The 23,483-nt window shown below is 38.9% G+C and overlaps 1 protein-coding gene across 8 annotated transcripts in view; it reads right to left on the reverse strand.

The window, feature by feature from the left end:
- Positions 1-223: 223 nt before the first annotated feature.
- B3GNT2 (UDP-GlcNAc:betaGal beta-1,3-N-acetylglucosaminyltransferase 2) overlaps positions 224-23,483 on the reverse strand; it is a 25,714-nt gene continuing 2,454 nt past the window's right edge. For 2 of the 8 annotated variants that reach the window (XM_026845894.1, XM_026845896.1), the window contains one exon: positions 224-2,664. In XM_026845894.1, the coding sequence (XP_026701695.1) occupies positions 1,462-2,655 (1,194 nt within the window). In that variant the 5' untranslated portion in view covers positions 2,656-2,664 and the 3' untranslated portion in view covers positions 224-1,461. Of the gene's footprint in view, positions 2,665-3,187; positions 3,210-9,608; positions 9,667-22,818; positions 22,842-22,885; positions 23,004-23,341; positions 23,472-23,483 lie in introns of those variants that run through there. The other 6 variants (XM_026845893.1, XM_026845895.1, XM_026845898.1 and 3 more) reach the window with 6 other exon arrangements.

Genomic DNA, 23,483 nt, shown 5'->3' on the forward strand with positions numbered 1-23,483 from the left:
CTGTTTTTCTAATGGCACTTAACGTTCCCTTGCTTTTGTCAGTTGTCCATCTATTACAGCATCTAACAAATACACACACAGCTGCAACAGTGTTTTCTTGACAGTATGCTACATAAGCCTTTTGCTTCTGAATTTCTGAAATGTGTTGTTACTGAATGCCACGCAGTAGAGTGCAACTTCTCTGTAAGTCAACATCAGGTCTTAAATGAAGCATTACAAGAAATATTTAAATCACATTTTATTTTTCAAATTCAAAAATAACAATTAGCTTTATTTAACATGTTACACATCTCACGGATTTAAAATATCATGCTCTATTTAAATATCTGAGTGACAACACTATACAAATAAAATGTTACACAAAATATATTTAAGAAAATGTTTTGGTCTTCAATCTGAACAATAAATAGACAGGCACTTCTACATATACAAAGGAAGCAATCACTATTTAGAATAACTCTTATAAGCAAGATGTGAAAATACAGAAGATCTGAGTTTTGAGAACATGTTTAACTGTACATGAGACATCATGCAACTTCAAAGTTTGTTTCAAAATTCAGAACTCTTAGGATCTGCACAATTTCAGATATGCTACCACTTTATAGTATATCCAAACCATGCTCTCAGAAGCAATGTGCAATTTCAGTTCTCTGCATCAAAACAAGCTACCTGATCACATTTAGTGCCAAAATAGAAAACAAAGACTGACTAGGGTAGCTTTTTGCATAAATAACATGAGCAACAAGTCAGCTTTACCCCACGTAAGCCTGGGGCAGGGTGCAAACCTAACTGTACCTAGTACCCAGCCCCAAACAAAATCTGTTCTTCTTTTCCTTATATATTCAGGTCTTTTATGGGGTGTTTCAAACAGTATTATGCTTTTTTAGAAAAAAAGCATAATCTAATGAAAGGGTAAATCCTTCAGACACAGGCATGCTTTGCACAAAAGATCATAAGTAAAGGAGAAAACACTGTTCTTGGGTGCAAAAAGACTGGAAACTATAAATTTAAAAAATTCAATAGTTAAAGTCTCATAAGAGTGTTTCATACTTAAACTACATTCCTCCAATTTGTGAATTTTCAATTTACAGTGGTTTCCACACAGCCACACACAAACACTACTCAAGGAAAAATCATCCCCCACCATCACAATTAATGAAAGATGCATCGCAGTAGGCAACCCCTGTTTCCAATACAGCCAACTGACAGCTAGTTACATCCTTGAAGTCCTTTTAAAAGTTAAGACTAGTATTGAAACGTGATGACCACCAGGGCAGTGGAAAAGTCAGGATCAAGTCTTCAAGCCATCCCTCAAATTTTAATATTATTTTCATTTTCAAAAGTACAGGAAGAACTTCCCAGAGAAAATTAAACTATTAAACAGAGCTTCAAGAGTCCATCAAGAAAGTCAGAGCCAATCTTGGAAACTTATTTGGACTTAAGACACTTATGCACATTACTTTAACAATTTAAGTGTGGATCCTGCAAGCGTGTCCAAATCTTAATCATTTCTTGAGGTTTTCTACTATGTACTAACATTAAGTTTGTGTAGGAACATATGTTATTTCTGTATTTCTCTTCAATATCAAATGTTTTAAAGCCTTTGTGTTTTTCCGGAGCAAGCCCAAGTTTCTGAAGGCACATTCCAGTATAAACATCATCAATAGGGTAAAGGAGTACCTGCTCAGATGCATTATTCAGTCTTAATGCCAGATCACCAGAGTACAGAAACCCACCACCTCCTGCATATGGAGGATATGAACCTTCATAAACACTTTCTGGGATGTAGTACTTCAATTTTTTTTCTCTATGAGGTCCAGCATCTTTGATCACATCGCCTATAAATAAGTCTTTGGCTTTGTCCTTTGATAAACTCTTCAAGTAATCCAGGATCTGATGGGTATTCACAAAAACATCATCATCACCCTTAAAAATAAACTGGACATCTGCGCAGCTGCTGCTGACCCACTTAAGAAACAGCACCTCTTTCAGAGTTAAATTAAAAAAAGTGTCTCTGTAGTTCCAGAGGAGAATGTCTTGGTGGGTTTCACTTTCAAATTTTATCATGTCTGAAAGATCAGGGAAATTATCCTCTGGTGGGGTCTGTCCAAGTAAGAAGACCCTTTTGACTGTCACATCCCCCAATTTTATTTCCTTTCCCCAGGATTCCCTAATTGCTTGCCTTCTATCAAAATGGGGTGTAAGTGACTTAATAGCCAGCAGCAAAAAAGGTCTATGTTTGCACTTGTTTGGCTGATCCATTAATAATGAGTAATTTCTACATCTCAAATAAAGTAGAAAGTCTTTGAATCTGTCCGGTAAGTTTGCAAAGTCACTAACCTCTGAAGGTACCCATGGGTCAGGGTCGCAGGAATTGAAAACACTCGAGTTAGAAACTAAGTTCTCTTCCACAGTCATATTGGAAAGCAAGTTCAGAATAGGGTTGTACAGCAGTTCAAGCTTCTGTTGCTGTTTGTTCCAATAAGCTTTGTGAGGAGTGTATTTTCTCCAGAATTTGCTGCGCGGTATAATAACACGGCCCTTTGCATTCTTCTCTTGGCTGCCACTTTTTGAGACTTCCACAATCACATAAATAAAAATGTTTACCATCATCAGAATTCCCAGCAGCTTTAATCTTCTGCGTCCAACACTCATTTCTCATATCTGGAAAGAGACAAAAAAAAACCAAACTTATTTTTAGCCTTCTTCCTATCAAGTTCTTCATCTCATAAATGTGCAAACCATTTTCAGACAAAGAATGTGCAAGTTAGTAACCTAAAACCAGAGCTTACTTACACCAAAAAAAAAGAGCAAAACCTAATCTACCTCTAGTACATGCACACCTACACCTAGTAGAGGCTTGGAGTTTCATCAGCAAACAAGAAGCTGGTAAGAATGTAAAATTTCCACTTGCTACTTAAGAATTTTACATAGCATTTCACAGTGCACCTAAATTAGCCAGCAGTTTTTGCTCCTCATTCAAATCTCCTTGAAACACTTGACTGTATAGTAATTAGAATTTGACCCCTCAGCTTGGCAAAGGCAGGCAGAGAAACTTTTTTTTTCTGATAGTAAGGTAAGCTTAAGGGTATAGAATAAATTGCTATATGATAAGGTCAGTTATTTTAAGTTTCAAGGTAGACACCTTCCAACTACATAATAGGCAGAGCTGAATTTGAAAGCATACAATCAGTTTCTGTCCATTTCACTTGGCTGTTCCTTATGAGAGGCTGACAAAACCGGCCAGCTGCATTGCTGGTATTCAGATCTCTGCAGACAGAAAAGAACATGAATTTTGCTTTGTTTTTTTTCTCCAGCTGGAAAAGGAACAAACAGCAGCAGACACTGAAAGTGTAATTATTCCCAGGAAGGAAAAAGAAAACTGAAAAGAAGTCAGAAAAGGTTTCCCATATACATAAGATCACAAACAGTAAGCATACCTGTTTGTTGTAGCAAAGGTTATTCTGTGACCTATCTTGTTTTTACTGAGAGAGAAAATGGATCAATCCCTCTTTCTTCCACAGCTGTGGGAATGAAATGTGCGCAGTACAAGGAGCAACATGAAAACAGTGTGTTCCTCTAAAGTAGTGTTTATCAAACTGTTTACTAGCCCAGGGGTATATCAACATACAAGCTACAAAAAATTTAACAAGCCACTCTAAATTCGGAAGTCAGACTAGAAAGTAATTCTGAATGAGTAAGAAAGTTATTAAGACTACATTTAAGGCAGATACGGACCTCACCGTTGAAGACGCTTTCATTTGCCAGGAGTATAAATCATTATTGGAAAACCAGAAAAACCTAATGAAATAAAAGATTCGTAATCACTCTCAAAAGCCCAGCTGTAAACGCTTGCCTCAGAGGTCCTGAAGCCACAGCAGAACAGCAGTCAGGAAGGTACACTTGAGAAGTACACCTTGTACTTTTCATTTTATTTCCAGCCATCACCAGACACCTGAGCTAGACTGACCCTTGGTCTCTTCTCGTTTGACTAGTCTTACTTTCTTTTACTACCGAGCAAGTTAAACACAAAATTGAGTAAGAAAGCAGCAGGTAAATAATCAGTAAATTCCCCCCCTGCCCCACTTTACCCCTGGATTCTCATTAAATGGGGGGGGAGAGAGAGTATTTTAAAAATTTAAATAAAAAGCCACTCCTAGAAACAATGGACTTTGAGAAAAATCCTTACTCTTCCTTGATTTGACCTCATGTACCATCTGCATATTTACCTCTGTATACGCTCAGGCTAGATTTACTTTATTTAATGTCCTGTTCTCAGCCAGCTGAAGCTTGCTGTCCTAATTTTAAATAATTTTCTTCCGTACCTCAAAGACAAAACCAAACTTGTGGTCAGTGCCATCACTCAACCTGAACAGCTGAATTGTTAGAAAGCACTGGCTGGCCACACACAGTTCAAAGAAACTTTATCTTCCTCTTTCAACTGCCACAGCAGCTTCCATTAGAAATAGCTATTATACACCATTTTCCTTCCCTTCCAGTACACACGAAAATAGCAGAGAAGCAACTGTCCTGTACTCTGTACTATTCCATGAGTTCAGCATGTATATCAGTGCTTATCTACCCTGTCCTCTATAGCACTTCTCACCAGAACAACAAGTGACGTGGTATTTGACCTGTGATCCCAGGACTCCCAAGACAGCAGGGTGAGAAGCTCCCTGCCAGGAACAGCTAACAAACACAGGATTGTCAAGAGCTCAGCCAGAGCCTGATTTTCCAAGATACATAGCACTACAGAGCTCACCTGTCACAGCTCCAGTTACTGAGCTGTGAGTACTGACCTCTGCAAGTCACCTGGATGCTTGACAGGAGACTGTTCTGAACACAATGAGACATGATTTGCAGAGACTTCATTTCAATCACTTAAATCCTTCAAATCGCTAAATCTTTTGGGTAAAGATTCAAGATCCATAACTACAAGAATCTTAACCTTCCTGGTTTTTCACCTGTAGCTTTGCAATCCCTGCAGCAAATGAGAGGGGGATCTTACACAGGAAAATCTCCACTTACTGTTAGACTTGATAGAACTTTTCACCTGAAAAAGAACAAGTCTAGCAGGATGACAGTGGTTTCACCACACAAAGCACAATAAATGCTATCAGTCTCACGTAGTACTGCCAGTATAATTTTAAGTCTCATTTTTAAAAAGGCATCCAACATGGATGATAAAATTAGTGTTTCTGAGAAAAGGTAAGTAACAAGAATTTTATCAGACAGGAACACCCCCCCCAATTCTGCATGAAAGCATTTCTGTAATCAAAAGATACCTATAATCAAAAGATACCTACATGTGTTTTTTTATCAATTCATTAAAAGTATACTCATTAAGAATATCAAATCAATACTAAAGCCTACCAAGTAAAAAAAGGGATAAAAAATGCTTTGTTAAAGCATCCTTTACCTAAACTAGATAAAGACAGGTTGCATTAAACACTTATTTATAGCATTAGATTGAGGTTCCTGAACTAAAAGCAAACAGGAAACAATCAGACTTCAGAAAGGCTATTTCTAGAAACTGAAATAGAATTCTCAATTTTATAATTAATAGGTATTAGCTTTAATCATTATACCTGAAGACAGGAATTGATAAAAGGATGCCAGTTCAGCAATTCCATATCAGTGAACTGAATTTATCATAAAACATCAAGTGCACTGGATTTATCACAAAACAGTATAACAACTCTCATCACTGGGGGTGTGGGGGGTGTGTGTGCGTGCTGCATTTGTAATGTTGTTGCTAGTAGGGGTTTGGGGTTTTTTGCTTTGGGGCTTTTTTGGTGTGTTGGTTTGTTTTTCTTTCACAAGTAAACACAGTCCATGTCATAAGGTGAATCTCATTTCTTCATCTGCTTTGCTGACACAGCAGTCATTGACCAAAGCGCCAGCAAATTGAAGATTTTGTGCACTGCACAGCTTGCTAAGGAGCAGCATCATAGAGCCCAAGACAGCACCCATTTCCTACTTACAGCTTTGAGACAGCAATCTGGACAGATCATAAGAACTTTCTCCTATTCCAGTAACAGCTTCTTCTATCAGCATTAATATTACAAAAATTCCCACCTGCCTCCTTTGACTACTGAGGATGGAAGATCTGTTAGGGAAGCCAAAACCAAACTAAAAGTGATCTGGCTCATACTGAAATTTACCTGATGCATTTTTATACTAGTTTTGTTAAAGAACCAAGATGAGCAGCATAAAGCAATACCCTATTTGAAAAATTCCTGGTGCTTTCGGTGTTAAAAAAAGAAGAGCCAGAAACACTTAGCTAGCTATCATAAAAATCAGAACACAAGAGTAAATACTATATATCGGTAAAGCAAATCACAGCATACAAAGAACCTCAGGAACAGAAAATCCCACAGAAATTTCTTCCAACTTCAGCGGGTAAGGTGAGGAGAATTATGTATACTCAAAGGTTACCTGACACACAGTTTTTCAGTGCTTGTTTTCAACTTCTCAGTGATATGAATGCCATTTTAGCCATCAGTTCAGTTTGTACAAATCACCACAGTTCTGTCTATGCAACTCCCAGCTGCATAGTTATGCATCAGTCTCACTGCATACATCAAGTCTAGTTGTTTGAAACCTTTAGAATAATCATCCATGTGGCTAGGAAAAAGAAGGTTAACATTTACAATACTCTGGATAAACAGAGGTTCTGCTACAGATAAAGTATTTGGAAAGAATGATTCTGCAGAAATGGGGGGGGGGAGAAGAGGGAAGAGTAGCAGCTCTCCATCTCCAGTCCACTCTTCACTGCAGTCAAAACTAAGGTATTGATGGAAGGGAACAGATTTATGGAGCCACAAAAGAAGCACTGGGATCAATGGAGAAGGCAAGCCAGCAGAACCTAGGAAGAAAACCAGCTTCACTGTGGGACCAGGCAGCAATCAATAAAAGATGAACCACAACAGAAGATGGAAACAGGTAATACAAAAAGCCATGAGCTACCAGAAAATATTCCAAAAATCCAAAAAGCTTTAAGTCCAAATAACATTAACGCAAAATGGTGAGAGTTCGCGGGTTGTTTTTAAACAGTACTGTTTCATGTTTTATCTAAAGAGTGAATGTATTCCAAAAGCCTATGAGGACCTACTGAGAAGTCTAGAGTAGTCAGTATGAAATTCACAGAACCACTCTCCCGAGCTAGAAGGGACCCATGAGGATCATTGAGTCCAACTCTTTACTTCCATACAGGGCAACCTAAAAGTTAAACCCTATATCAAAGAGCACTGTGCAAATGTTTCTTGAATATTGAGTGTGCGCACACCATCCAGTTCCAGGAATTAATTATACAAGACACACTCTTTCCTGGAGGCAAGAAGTTACACTTAACAGGGGCCATGATGCCTCCTGACACAAGACAAGGGTTACATCTGGAGAAGGCCAAGCTCAAGGTCAAAAATCAAGAACAAGTAGATCCAAGTGTACCTGCCTCTAACTAAGGGGACATGTCATACATCAGCTTGAACTTCTCACAGTGGAGTTAGCATCCTGCAGAATTCTGATTAGCTCTTTTATAGCATTTGATTTTAGCTCTTTATAGCATTTGATTTTCTGTTCAGATTTCACAAAATCTGCATGGGAAATGATAACAGTTTTAATTTTTAACTGATGCTACTAAGACACTGCTATGCACAAAAACAAGCCTAGATCTCCACTCAAGTTTAGCTGTAGGATACACAAAGGCAAGAAGCAGCAGTAGATGTTGCAAAGAGGTGGCTAAAACCCCACAATTTCAGAAAAAGCAATCCTCTCTAAGATAGAGGCAATGAGACACAGTGGATTCAGACAATGCTTTAACCAGTCCTCTATAGCAAGATGTCAAAACAAACACACCTAGATTTGCAGTCGCTGAGTGCAGCCTGTCATCAATCTAAACAGGAATTCTAAGGACCTGGAACTTGCTTCAACATCCAGGTTTTGGCAGATGCTGGACATCACCCTAAACTATGAATCAGGTTTTCTTTCAAACAGTTTTTAAGCAAGGCACTACTTCATTTGAGTTGGAGATGCTACCATAAATGGTAAACATCTTTAAGGCAGGACAGACAGGTGCTCCTTTGGAAATACCATCAAAACAAAGCAGGGCATTGATGAGCATGAAAGCAAGCGGCAACTGGATACATTTTGACAGTCAATCCTACCAATTTTACCAATGAAACAACAAAAAACCTCTTTCCTGAAAAGTCAGACCGAGTTTATATCTAACTTACTTCATTCTGCTTATATTCAACACAACACCGAGTGTTTAAAATACCAGAGGATTAACTGCTTGCTTTTATGTTAACTGAGATATCATAAAACAACGTCAGGAAATCCACATTCATAAATGAACAGAAATTTTATTCCAGGTTTCTATTTAGTAACCTGAGTTTCAGAGAACCATATATTCATACACCACATATTGACCATGTTTGTTGACTGTTATTGATGTTAAATTTAAGTTCCTAACCAGTGGAGCCTCTTACTAAGATGCCCAACTGTTGTACTTCACAGCACTCTACACCCTGTCTCGGTCTCTGCAGAGATGAATACCCATCCTCAGATCCCCCTTGCAATGCATCAAGTACACCTATAGCATGAAACTAAAGAACAAGCCCTCAGGGGGGAGCTATAAAGGGAAAGCAACTGTTACTTCATGTGTCTTAATACTGACTGAAAAGTCATCCTCTTTTCTCTTAAGTACTGAAGCCCATGATAAACTATGCTTCTCAGATTGCAGGTGACTAAATACCTAAAATTACTTGTTATTGGTAGGAGGGCTCCACCAAATAAAGGGGTAAATATTATTAACACCACCAGTGGGTACGATGCAATGCCACACTGCTCAGCAAGGATCCTTAAAAGCAATTTCAGGTCCACACAGCACAACACTGAACAGCGCAAGGCTGTTAGCTTGCATTCAAAAGGCTGCAATAGCCTGTGGTAGCCCAGTGACCCGTGCTGCATTCCACCGCACAGCACGGGCATACCAGTAAACTATTCCAGCAAGATGAAGAAAATGCAGTATTCCTGTTTACTAAATAAAGAAGAAAAGTTTCGGTGAGTAAAAGACAGGTAAGACAACAGCCATTTTCAAGGTTATAATTAAAAATACGTTTAAATGGTGTTTCTAGATTACCAAACATCAGCTTCTTCACTCCAAGACCAGTCCTTTGCTATTAAAACATTCTTCCTGCATGCTTTTACTTATGAATGATATTAATTAATCTCAAGTCTCAACATGGAAGCTCAATAGCAGTAAAAGCTAGCTGTGACTACCAGTGAGCAGTCTCCACAGCAGCGTATCATACAGATTTGCTGCTAAGGAAACCATCCAAAGCAGAGCTCTCAAACTGCCTGAATATTTAGCATTGACAACCAACAAGTCCCCTGGGAAAAGAATACCAGGTAACATGACATTGACTACCTCAGGTGGCATTCCCTCCCACACTGCATATACCCGCATGAGCATTCCTGTGCCAGCAAAATGCTCTACAGCAGATGCAGCCATAGTAGCAAATCTGTACTTTGAGGCACTAAACCAAATCTATGCATGCTCATGCAACGCCAGAATGAAAGAAAAACAGTACTTTTAATCAGTCTACCTGCCTCAACCCTTGCCTCTTGCAGCAGTTTCAGGCTGTGGATCCACAAGCAGCTGAACCAATCTAATCGCTTGACCCCTCCTTTCAATGGAGGTTTTCTCCTCCTCCCTTTCTGCCTCTAAGAACTCAGGTCCAGTCCCTCCCTTGCACTGGCCCTGGTGCTCTGCCAGGCCTCTCTGTAAATTAGTTCACATCACTAACCCAGGAGAAAACTAACAATGACCAGAGATGCACACCAGATAAGCACCACAGCAGCTACAGTGAAAGCCCAGAGCAGACAGAGGGGAGCAGACAGATCTCCCCCCTTCAGCAGGGATGACACACCAGTAACTGAACCTTGGTTCTGGATCCATAATCCCTTCCACCCTCTAACAAGAGGCTATCTAACATCATGGCAACGACAACATTATAGTTACACCTTGGTGCAGTCATATAATACCCATTTTTGAAAGATCACACAGATGCAAGGTAAAACATCTAACTTTTCCACCTCCTTTAAGTCTGACAGAAGCCGTGACCTTTAACTGCAAATACTTGTATCTTCTACTGAGGACAGGAGTTATGCTGTATTTTCTCAGTGGGCTGAGTAACCTGTCTACATTATTTCACTGCCAAACCCAAGTATTAAATATCTATTTAACTCACTGGGGCTGACAAAAGAAAGATAATCTTATTACCTGCACATATTACACCTACCACTCCACTGGTTCAGGCATAAACTAACAGGAGTTTGGCACAACGAAGCTGTAAGTCAAGTACCTAACAGATACTACCATCTTTCTTTTCAGAGACTAGCTATAACTGGGGCTATGGCAGACTTGGATCTCAGCACGTAACTTCATTCTGAAGCCTGATACCCCTTAAAGCAGCTGTACATGCAGCACAACCTCTGGGAATGCTGGCAATAGTGCATGCAATAGTGAAGATAATTTAAAAAATTATTATTAAAGACATCACAAGCCATATGCAGTCCCTCTAACCTCCTGTGAGATGCACCAGTTCTAATACCTCAGTGCTGTTCAGTGAGTCAAGAGAGATTTCCTGGATTGAGCAACAACACAGTTTGAGAACATGAAGATGTTAAGAGCCACAGGCTGTTACAGAGTCTGTACTACTTCAGCTTTAAAGAACTTGAACACTCTATCTTCTTAACTACACACAATTGTATCTTTTTCCCCTCAGAATTTCACACAAGTCCACTTTTACATGATAGCAATTAAGAACATCTTAAGAACTGTCAAATATTCAACAGATACCAGTATTCTGTTTCTGCAGAAGCATGTCACAGTGGTTACCTCTGAATATCAGTCAATGTTTTCTGTGTCCTTCAAACACCAAAGTCAGCCTGAAACAATGTTCCATTTGGAGGAATGTTACCAAGATAAAAACACACTACACAATGCATTAAAAATAGAATAAAATTCAGAGCAGTTAATGTTTATTTTGACAACAGTTTTAATTAATTGCATCTATACCTGGTTTGAGCCTATTATTTAGTTTTGGAAGAAATTCTACTCTTCAAATATTTTAATACCAAAAGGCACCAGCGCAACTTGGGCATGGAATTTCAAGATCCAAGTAAACAACAAGTCTGAGGAAGGATGTGCTCATATTTTCCTAAAACACAGCCCGAGGCATAAAGAACTATAAAGAGTTTGAATAAAAGCCAATCTAACTTCATATTCTGCACATTTTGCTCAAAAAACCCAAAAGCAAACCCAAAAAAACCACCCTACCAAAAAACCAATGGTATGGTGAGGCACTTCTGTAGGAATACTCTCCTGATTTTCTATAGTAAGGTATTAGAGGGCCAAGAACTGCATTTGAACCATGTTTAATTACTGTTATTGAACCTAATCTGACTTTGTACAATCCCTCTTTGAACCTGTTCATATTTTCAACTTTTATGAACTCCACTGGTGATAATTCCTCAATTTTTCACATAGCAAGAACTCAGAATAACTTGTTCTTCATTACCATGCAAGAGTGGAACCCTTGAAAAATACAACACAAAAAATATGCAGTTATGCACATTTGCTGTATCAGCTAATACAACAAACCTTTTATCTGTCCTCTGCTCCTTCTTTGCCACAATAAGTAGTCCTAGTCATTTTATTTCTGGAACTATTTTGCACTTCCTTGTCTCCTGCCTTCCCTTCTATTAGGTCATTTTTGATATGGCAACTGCAACAAAAAAAGCATTTAGTACTTGAAGCTCACAAATAAGAATTTGTGGAGACTTTTTTAGAGCTATGTATCAATGGGGCTTGGTATAAGGCACAAGCCACATAGCATACTCAGTCTTGCTAAACATAAGGAGAGATAATTACTTCCAAAATAACCACAACATTTGAGAAAGAACTCTTTCCCACACACATCTCTGGGTATTCCCATTAGCTTAGAAAGCTTTCTCATTTAAAACATCCACACATGTAACTGGTTGTCCAAGACCCTTATGGCAGGTGGATGATACTGAGCTTTTGCCACTTAAATTTTTCAGGAAAGTCATCATTGTCTTGAGACCTGTATGGTGTTAAATCTTCTCAATTCAGTTTCCAGCACCCTCAAGTTTTACCACTAAAATTATCACTAATCAACACTTATTTTGGCTGTCTGGTAAAAAAAGATTAACTTGACCTGAATCCTCATTGTTCCTGGTATTACACTTAACCAACCTGTTGACTCCCAGATCATGCCCTACAATTTAAGGGAATGAAGCATACACTGCACAAAATCATAGACTGTTTAATCAGTTTTGGGCTACACTTTAAAAGTTACTTTGCTTATCCATGTCATTAACTCCTAAAATCCTCATAAACTTTAAAATCAATCTGAAACTGCCAATGTGAGAGGGGATTGTTAGACAGTTGCCAGCCTTCCAATCAAACAAACATTTTTGTGGTCACCTGCTCAATTCACCCTTTGCCTTAAAGGTATTGCTTCCATGTTACTGTTTTCCACTCCACCTAACTCTCAACCATGAACTCACCTGCTTCACAAAGTAGCTTTAGAGTAGCTACGATAATAAACTTGGGCCCCTGTCAGCTCTACCACTGGTTTATCTTATAGATTACAAACTCAACACTAACTTTTCAAGTCTGAAACTGCTACAGAAGGATTGAAGATTCTTACATGAAAGAAAATGATCACCAAGCCTCAAGCACTGGAGTTATCCTAGACACAGTGACAAAGCTCGCCACTGCCCCTCCTTTTCTGGTAGCCCATTTGTAGCCCTGTTCCTACAGAAGTGGCTTCAAATATGCTCCTGTTCTTGCTTTGAAATAATTCCTCTCAGCTTCAGTGGTAGTTTTTGGATAATTCTACACTGGGGGCAGAGGGGCAATTACAACAAAACTTCTGCAGCAGCAACAATATTGGAGCTACCTACAGACTTCAGGAAGTAATGGCAATGTTCATTCTGAATTCATTTGGCACATCACATTTGCAGTCAGAGCGATAAGAGCTTAGATCCAGCTTCTAAAATTATGCTGAATAAACATATGCCTGCAAACAGATGGGTAAAAAAAACATAGTTTCCAACTGAAATGGTGTTAAAAAAAGGGAAGATATAAACTGTTGCAACTTCCCCACACAGAAAAGTAAGTCTCACTCCATGTGGCATTTAATCCAGTATGCTATAAGAAAATCTTTGTTTTTTTCTTTAGTGGATAATATACTTAAGTAAGACAAGCTGATCTAATGAACACCTATATTCAATCCAACGGTAATTAACTGGCTTGAATAAAAACCTTTAAAAAACATTGCAGTGTAGTAGTCACAAGGCCCACAAACTATTTTCAACAACCCAAACTTTCGCCATCAGACAAGGAAAAACTATGGTGAAAATGAAAAAATGTATTTCTAAACTTTGACTGACTTTATCAAGGACTAAAGCAATAACCCACATCTGAACAGCTCCCTTCTCCTTCATTCTTACATGAACTACCATATTATGAAGGTGATATTCCAAGAATCCTATTTGGATTACATTTCCTATGGCAGATTGAATGCAGCAATTAAGGAATAGCCTTAAACAGCACATAAGGTGGAAATTAGCATCACTTGCATTTACTACTTCATAAATAAAAATTATTTTATAAAAACATCTCATGAAGGTTATTAAACATACAAAACTTAGAAATACGAAACTTAGAAATGCAAGAGAACATAATTTTTTATTTACCGAATTTTAAGTACAGTGGTACATAAAACACATGGCATTTTCTCTAAATATAATCTAGAATTGTAACTCAGCCCAGTTTTGTGAACCACTGCTGGCTTACATAATAGAAGTTACTATTTTAACTACAGAACAGGTAAATATTTTTCCACACACAGACTGCCAGTAACTGTCATCTGACACCATGTAAATATACATAAAGTGGCTTTATTATGTTAGTTGTATCATCTAATTTGTTTCCTATGATCCACAGGACAACTTTGAAATATTCTAGGCAGCTGCTTCCAAAAAACCTGTGCAACTACTACAGTAGGAAGGCACAAAGATGATAAAGTCATTGTGCATCCCACAAAAGCTACTGTTCTGATGTGAAAGAATGAAGCAAGACTCCACTTGCAGCCTCCCAAACCTTATCCAAGTCACAATCACAACCAAGTAGTGAACATGTTCCAACGAGGTTCTTCTACAGCATAAACTAGATTTGACCACACTCTATTACCGGATCTCACCAAGACTCCAAACCAGACGTATTAAGAGTCAGTCTTCATTAGATAAGAGTAACGCCCTATATAGGCTTGTCAGTAGACAATCAGATTATCAAAGCCAACTCTTTTAGGTGCAATGCGGCCAGATCCTGCAGCTATCTCAAGGGATCTGCGAGCACTACAAACATTTAAATTTCTCAGACTACTATTACCTAATGTCAGCAGGTTTATTCACTGCAGAGTCTTGCTTCTCAAAGCGATCAGATAAGGCACATTTAAAGGCATTGCTCAAAGCAGTTATGTCAAGATGAAACTCAAGAAGTTAACTTGTCAGAAGCTGCAACAAAAAGGTGGGGAAATCCCTGCTACATTGAAGTTTGTAAAAGCATAATGATAATCCAAAACTCCCTACCCTTAACAGCCTACTTGACTGCTGTCCTGAGACTACTGCCATCAGCTTTCAACTGTGGTATTAAGACTTAATAGTCCTTTCATTTACTGCTGAATGCATAGTTCTGAATATCAGAATCCCAAAACTTTCAGAATATGTTAGACTACTGCTATGTTTCCTGTCACCATTTTGACTAATTCCAGGTGCTTCTCTCCCTCTAGCTCCTCAAACAGGAAAGAGAAGTTACCAGTAAGCCACCTTTTAAGGTATGCTATTTAAAATAACATCTATGAAACAAAAGTTTTGTTGACCTTTATATTGCTGCTTAGAAATACTGCAGCACACCCACAAAGTTCGCATGAAGTTATCATTACAAAGTAATTCAGGGAATAAAAACTTATTTTTAACTTCATTAAAACCAGTTTATGTGAAAGTTCTGCTTGACAATACTTACAGTGGAAATCTGGTTGTATCTCTTCCATCTATCTCAAACTGAACACTTCCAACCCTGAATCACATTGATAAAGTCACAAAACACTCAACTGGAGTGATCCTTTTTTTCATCCATTTTTAATTAAGAAGGTTAGATACCAGTAAATCACTTGGATCATCCCAAACTTGATTTTAAGTTATTATAGGTGTCTCACAAAAGGTCTGGGTTTAATTAAGAAGATACTTAATATTGTGTACCTACTGAATTTAGTGCAAGTTAGGTCTAAATATTATTTTTACCTGTTAAAATTAAATCCTTGGATTGGCTGAAAGAATGTTCAGTTCATGTTGAATTATTTCAAGTGTTCCTATAGAAGATCAAGGTACATGCAAGAAAAGCCCTCTGGTCATTACAAAAAGTTTTCTATAAACTCAGTCTCAGGTTTAAAGTATATTCCAATTTTTCTACTCTATAAACTACTCAAGTTTGGTCTTGATTTTCTAGAGGAAAAAAAGCAACAGAGCTCCACATGTACACCACATTTACATAAGGCAACTGAAATCATGGCAGTGTCCCTATAAATCAGTACATTGCACCAATTATAACCATTCTATACTGGCAGCCACACTATCTATATCTGCAGCCACACTAAACATCCGTGAAGGTGTTCCTAACTGCACACAAAATAATTTGTGATAAGAAAGTTTGGTTTCTTTGTTTAAGAGCAAAAAGGGGTTGGGTTGCTGGTTTGGGGTTTTTTTAGTAACAGATTACACACTGACAACCAAAGGTAAGATCTCAACTTGCTATAAAAATTAGTATTAAACACCTCAGTATTTGAGGGCCCGCATTACTGAAAGCGATCTGTTTTTCCCAATCAAATGTACAGAAAACCCCAAAACGTGTCATTCTAAGATCAGTTCAAGCTTTAGAAATATGACATTGTGCAATGTGATAGGAATAACACAGAGCTGCCAGCTTCGGACTTATGAACTTCAGTTTTTATGTAGCTTTGAGAAGGCTTCAGCTTGGACAAACAGTAAATTATAAAGAATCAAGAGGTTTAACTGAGGGGCAGCACTATTTCTTGGAAGAAAATTAATTGTCATTCATCACACTGATTACAAGTTGGAGGGTACAATTCCATGGCAGTTTAAAACAGTTTCAGTCATGGCTGACACAATCCTGTAATTTATACCTTCCCCTATAAACTTCAAAGACTCCCATCCCACCTTCACACAGATTTGACTGTGGTGACTCAGTTTGGGAACTAAAGAGGATGATAAAGAACTTCACAATAAAGTGGCAATTAGTTTTCAGCTGGCTCACGTCACTAGATTTGCTTGCTGCTGTGCTGCGCAAACACCAGTAACAGTGCAGGAGAGCGCAGACTCCCAAAGCAAAGACCACAGCAGATCCCATTTCCCGTCAGCTTAAGCTTTCAGGTACCAGCTCACTGCTGCTGTTGCAGCCTGACACTACTGATCCTGTTCCCACCTTCATTCACAGAGGTCCCACCAGCAGGGCCAGACAAGCACCAGCACTGGTCCACCAGAAGCAGCTACCCTTTAGGCAACCTCAACCATAACAAGACACACCTTGGGGTTTGAATTTCTAACTCTTTTCATAATCAAGGCAGTTGGTTAACTATTGAACTAGCATGACCCACCCGTTTCTGCTATTCCTAGAGTGGTCTGCTCCAGTGTTACCTCCCCATAATTGTCAGAAAGCTAAGGAAGTGAGCTACTTTCCTCCTAGATATTTAGCACATGGATCAATGCTAGTTCCAGTAATAAAGACCAAAGAATGGATCACCCATTGAAAGCATCAGTCAGGTTTGCAATGGTCATTTTAAGATTAATTCAGCTGAAGAGGTACTGTCTTATTACTTTTATGCTGTATTTGAAATAAGTGATTTAGCACATCTATTCAAGAGGCAGATAACCATAGTTTCCACAAACAAGACAATCCATCTCTTCAAGCTTTATCTTAAAACCAATAATTACTACTGGCGTAACCATATTCCAAACCACCTTTATGTTTTCATAGAGAGCATTCTCTATTTAGTCAACTAACAAAGCCATCCTTTAAGAACCATACTTCAAGTCATCAAAATTTTACCTCTGCTTCGTCTTCTTGCTCATGTTAGACCATCAGACACAGGACACACTACTAAAAACTATGTTTCAAAAGCAAAGACACTGTAACTTGGTATGTCTAATGAGGTTACTGCCCCTAATGACCATTGCCCTTTTGGGTTAAAATAAACACACACTGGTTTTCAATTTGACTTCCATGAGTTGCCACCTTTCCAGCCAGTGACTGGATGATGGGACACACAGCTAGGACAGTAACCTTCCCAGTCATCTCACGTCATGCTTCCCTGCAAGTGCGATACAGTTACTCAAAAGTCAATTCAAACCAAATTCATACTCTGAGTATTCAGGTCAGAATTCCAGGATCTGCCTCCGAATTTACAGTACTGAACTAAATGTTTAAGAATACAAAACCTACATTTTAAAATGCAAATACATGAAAAGATTTTTGCCTTTAATTGGTTTTGGTTTCAACTGTAATTAACAAGTACAGAAAAAAAGATTTTTCATCTTTCTGAAGAATTCATTTAAAGTTCGGAAAAATCAGTGGAGTTGTAAGTAGGGAAGTTCATTTTCCTCTGTCAAACTTGTAAAATGTTAAGATACAGATCTCATTCCAGCCTATCTAATTTCAGGAAAAGGTAACAATTCCTCTAGCACTTTTAAGGCAGCTAACGATGCATCTAAGTACCAGGAGGATTTTGTAAAAGATCTTTAAGCAGGTCAGGCAGCTAACTCCCATTTCTGTTAACTGCAGATAAGCGCCTAACACCCCATTAAGACTTCTAAATCCAAGCAGGAACTTCTGTATCTGTTACCTGCACACCAATGCGAAGTACCCACTACATTTCAGAGTGGTTTGATTAATCAACTCCGGGCTGTTCCACATGTCTCTTAATTGGTTTTATTCAAAACCAAATCAAGCTTGCAGTAACACTCTCCAACCCAAAGATAGCCTTCCATTACCATTTTCTAACATTCACAGAATAAGATTTTTAAAATATCATTGCTCAAGTAAGATGAATCAACACTAAATTTATGGTACAGTCTGACATTCATCGGCACTACTTCTTAAACTGAATTTTAAAAATCCCACCCCTCCCCAGCCCATGAATTCCCATGTTTGCACAGCTCACTGTATTACATTATGTATAACCCTGAAGACAAGCAAACAGAAAGGTTATTTCTCAACCCACTTGGTTCCTCAATTCAGTTCACAATGCAGCTGCACAAACAACTCCACCACCAGAACAGACTGGGGACACCGACAGGAGCCCTGCTTAAGCCCCACCAGCAGGATGCTATTGGCTGGAAACCCAGTGCAGGCCAAGGGGCAGGTGTCTGCAGAAGGAAGCTAAGCATCACACACACGCACACCTTGGCACGGCACAAACTTTTCATACCACACTGCTACTGTAATATGCATATCCTCTGGTGGTTCATAAACCATGGAGAACTGATCTTGTATAGAAAAATAAGAAAATTAGTCATCCACACCCCACCCCCCAAAAAAAAAGATTTCTCACTCATTTGATTTAGATAGTTGGCTTACAAATTAAGTCATTTAGTCAATTCACACTCAGAGTAGCTCCTCTGTGAGCGTAAGATGAAGCAGCTGCTAAATTTCAGAAGTTATTTACAAAGATGAACAAAACTAGTTCCAAGTTAAATGCTTTTCAACTCTTACTATTATATTTCTCTCAAACAGCAAAGCTTTCTTAACCAACTGCTGGTGAAATTGTTTCATCATTTCTCCCTTTAAAAATCTCAGCACTGCACCCATCAGACACTGGGATTCTCCTTATTTAAATGCTAATTGCTTCTCATGAGACATCCACTCAATCATTCTTCTGCACATTTCATCACAAGATATTTTAATGATCCAGTATAAAAACCACCGGGTTTTACATGATCTGGAGACTTGGGGAGGTTTATTTACTCATCTTTTAAATCCTTAAAGACCCAAAGAAATCGGTGAAAAAGATACAAGCACAGCATCAAGCCCAAGATACCTGTCAGCTCTTCCTATGTAAAAGGCAAAATGTGCCTGAAAAGATCTGAGAGATTTATTCCCCAACTTTGTGAGTTGTTTGTTCTGTACCAAAATGATGGGAAGAACCTGTATTTCATTATATCATCATCATCATCATCATCTTTTCTTGGCTATTTTTTGTTGGGTTTTGAGCACATAAGGATTGTGAAAGGCAACTGTGAAGCAGTAGCACCCTGATAAAAACATTACATATATATTTGTGAGGTCAGAACATGACATAACAGGGAGATTACATTAGTAATTTTTGTTAACTGCACTCACAAGCACAAATTCTTCTCCAAACCATGTGAACCACTTGTCTGAATATAGCCTACAACACACCAGAAACATCAAATACAAGTCCCATGATTTCTCATGCACGCAGCCACAACCACCACGCCTTCTTCCTAAACTAAATGTTAATATTTTGGTTAAAAACGTTATTTTGCAAACCACCATTTGGGATTGTAATTTAGTATACCTGAAAAAGATATTAAAAGTTTAAATTTGAAAAGCAAGTAGATACCTACTTGCTTCAAAATTACTTATGTAGTTCTACTGTATAGTAATAGAAAATACAATAAATAGACATAACAGGAAAAAAAAAAATCACAAACTGACAACCTATGAAAGGGACAAAAATGGTTTCAAGCTTTTGGAAGGGGATCAATCATAATGGCCTTCCATTAGGATTAACATTAAAACCAGACATGTTAAAAGGCTCATTATGTTAATGAATACATCTTTTTTCTATTTTTTGTACAAAATATTCTTCTATATTTTGTACAAAACCACCCCAATCACACTAAATAAATTATTAAAACCTTGTTGCCACAGTAAGTATACTCTCACCAATAGCCCGCCCCCCCTTTACCTGCCCATTCTTGGCAAGTTTTAGAATTATACAGTTTAAGAAGCTTTAAGTGTATGACAAATCTACAAGAAACATACCAGGCTTTATTATTTAGAGTGTATATAGTTCAACCGAGAAAGAAGAAACTAATGGGATTTTTACAGCAGGAAACAACCAAATCCAATAATACACAGAGATCTGGAACATCAAGCCTTGATGCATTTCTGACAAGTGCTGCTCAGTCCCTTTCCATCAAACCCACAAGTCTGACAGCACACAGAAAAAAACGATCAAGTACCAAACTTTGTGCAGTTTCACAAGATGTCTGAAGTAAAGATTTTACAAGATAATTTGACAAATGTGTGTCAAATTAAGTCATCTGCTGAAAAAGAACAAGTTACCAAAGAAGTTGGCCGAGGATTTTAATTGATGCTGTTCAATCTTTTTCCTCTCTGTTAGTTAATTTGGAGAAACAGAGCTATACAGATTTCAGTCAAGCACACTTATCGATGACAAGCCATCCCTGCTTCTTGACTGTTGTGATAATGACAACATTGACTGTGGTAGGAGACATATGACTATGTCCTATGTTTCAACACGACCAGCACTGACATAGACTGTCTTTTATCACCACCATTTGTTCTCCTTCAAGTAATTTCACACAGTCAAAAAGGAAAAAATCACTATCAGAGGTAGTCCCACTACAAATATAGCTGCACCAGGTGGCAGCAAAATGACAACTGCTAAGGGTCTTGATGCTAACAAGTCACCATGGAGGAGTACCCTGTTGAAAGACTTCATTCTCTCAGGTGATGGGTCGGCAAGAAGAGGTCACAAATCCTGCATGTTTTTTTCTTCCATATACAGCATAACTTACTCATGCAGGTGACTGCATGTATTTGTCAGCAGAGAATACAAAACCGCTTTAGCCACTTCTCATTTTTCACCAAAGCCTTTCTGAGCAAGCACAACTTTTAAACTGATCTCCTCAGCAACATCTTCATTACCTACAAGTATTTTAAAAAACTTAGGAGGAACTTATGGGCAATAAATAATAGTAACATTTTTGACTGCCAGTGACATTGTGTTCATGAGGAACAATCTCTACGGAGATTAGTGAGCTACAACAATTATGAGACAGGGCATCGGACATCTAGCTAGCACTCCCAGTCATCAAATGCATAACCTTCAAAACCAGTCCTTTCAGCAGCATTTCTTTGCTGCTGTACCTCCTTTCCCTCCATCTTCCTCATCTATTTATAGTACACGGGGAAAAGAAAGAAGCAAAAATCCAAACAAAACCAGTTTACAGATGACAAAATTACCTAAAACAAATTCTAATTTTTGATCACTTTATGCCGTATCTGTAGCTTCCTTGTAGCTGTTCAACAGTACTGCACACCATCTCAGGTAGAAAGTCACATGTTCAAAGCAAGCAGCAAAATGAGGATTTCCTTTAAGCCAAAAAATTTAGATTCAAACCGATAACATTTTTTAATTATACAACAAACATTCTGTACTTGAATTCATCTCCATTGCAATATTGTTTTTTAAGAGTCTATTCTCTTTTCAAGTTGTTCACAGACCCGGAAAAAAAAAAAAAAAATTACATCTGCTGAACAAGAAAAGATGATTCTCCGGTTTGTTTCCTCCACACATTTGGTAATAATTTGGAGCTAATTCAACTCCTCCAGTGGTTTCAACAGCATTAGGTTGGGTCACTGAGGTGACAAGGTAGCCGTTGCCAGCAGCCAGTTCCTCGGATCGTCATCTGAGCCGTACCACTCACCGGAGCGTCATCTGCTCCTCCACCCCACCCGCACACACACCCCTCCGTGACAGCATGAAAATCTGATGCAAAAGCGGAACTGCAAGAAGAACATGAAACCGTTTTAAGCAACTCTAAAAGAGAACTAAATTCGAGGTTGTCTCTCTTTAAGACAGGGGAGGAATAATTAACCAGAAATTTCCTCAAAGGAGAGCGCTATAATAATGTTTCCCCAACAACTTTCAGATTATATATTTAGCGTGTAATTTTATGTATTCATCGTTCCACATCCAGATTAAACTCTTCTGTGCCCAAAGCTACTTTCTGTGTCCAAAATAATTTAAAAAAAAAAAAAAATCACTCAGGGGAAAAAAACCCCAACCAAACCAAGTAAACAATTTGCATAGTTAAAACTAAACATTAGTGTTTAATAATCAACTCCAACAGCACTGAGCATTTTGGGAAGTCAGACTAAAGGGTCACTCAAGTAACTTTCACCATAAATTTTTGCAGGATGACTAATGAATTGTGAGCTGCAGTTTGGCCACAATCATAGCAAGTAACCTGAAGTCCCCTCCTGCTGGAGTACAGCATGTCTCGGGAAGTTTGAAGGATTAAAAACCATCATCTGGTACAGAAGCACATATATTCGGGCCAACTCTAGTAAAAATAACATTCTTCCCCTTTCAGGTTCAGCAAAGTCCATTACTTTAGAGCCACCGCCTCAGCATTACACAGGAACAGCAAAGTCCTAACGCTACGCAGATATTAATAATTAACCTACGAGGTTACAGCCTGCTAATTAGCTGACCCCACGAGCTGTGCGAGACTTTTAGCTCCGCCACCACCTCCAAAGAAAACCCGACGGGCTCTACCGTGCCTGCGTCCTCCCCTCTAGCCGAGGAGTGTATTGCAGCAGCACCCAGCACTGCAGCAACCCTACGTCTCAGGTTTTCTCTGGAAAAAACTCACTGTTTCAGCATCAACTCCTCCTCCCCACGTTTCAAAAGCCAAAACAAAGCGACGACGACAAACATACGGTCATTTAACTCGGCTGGGCTGGCCTAAGTTTCATCCATGCCAATAGATTGCGCCTTTGCCGCCTTCTCACCGAGTTTGTTGCAACATGTGCCGGCTGCCGATACTCCTCTGCGCCTGGGTATATTTCGCGTCCGCGTGGTTTAACCCCACCCTTTCACCGCCTGTCACCACCCCCACGAGAGGAAAAAAAAAAAAATTTAAAGCCCCCAAAATTTCAAATAAATATATATGTCTCCAATCGTTCGCCACCCACCGTCAGCACACAAATAAGTAGGGGCTATAAGAAAGAAACCTCACAATATGGAAAAGGAGAGAAGGTAAAAATTAAGTTAAAAACCGAGTATTTTTCTTTCCCCCGCCTCTCCTTAGAGCCCTTTTCGCAGCGCCGACCTCCGCCGCCCCAAGGAGGCAGCGCTGGCGGGGCCGGCAGCCGAGCACCCCTCACAGCACGTACCTTGCCAGGCTGCCGCGGGTCTCCGCTGGGTTTCTTCCTGCCGCCGCCTCCTCATCCACCATGCTTTTGTCCGGCCACGGGCTGCCTCTACGCGGTGGGGGTCCCTCCCCACCACCACCACCACCACTCCCCACCCTCCGGC

This window comes from Athene cunicularia (genome assembly GCF_003259725.1).
Source record: "Athene cunicularia isolate RWA chromosome 3 unlocalized genomic scaffold, athCun1 chr3_part1, whole genome shotgun sequence".
Classification (NCBI taxonomy): domain Eukaryota; kingdom Metazoa; phylum Chordata; class Aves; order Strigiformes; family Strigidae; genus Athene; species Athene cunicularia.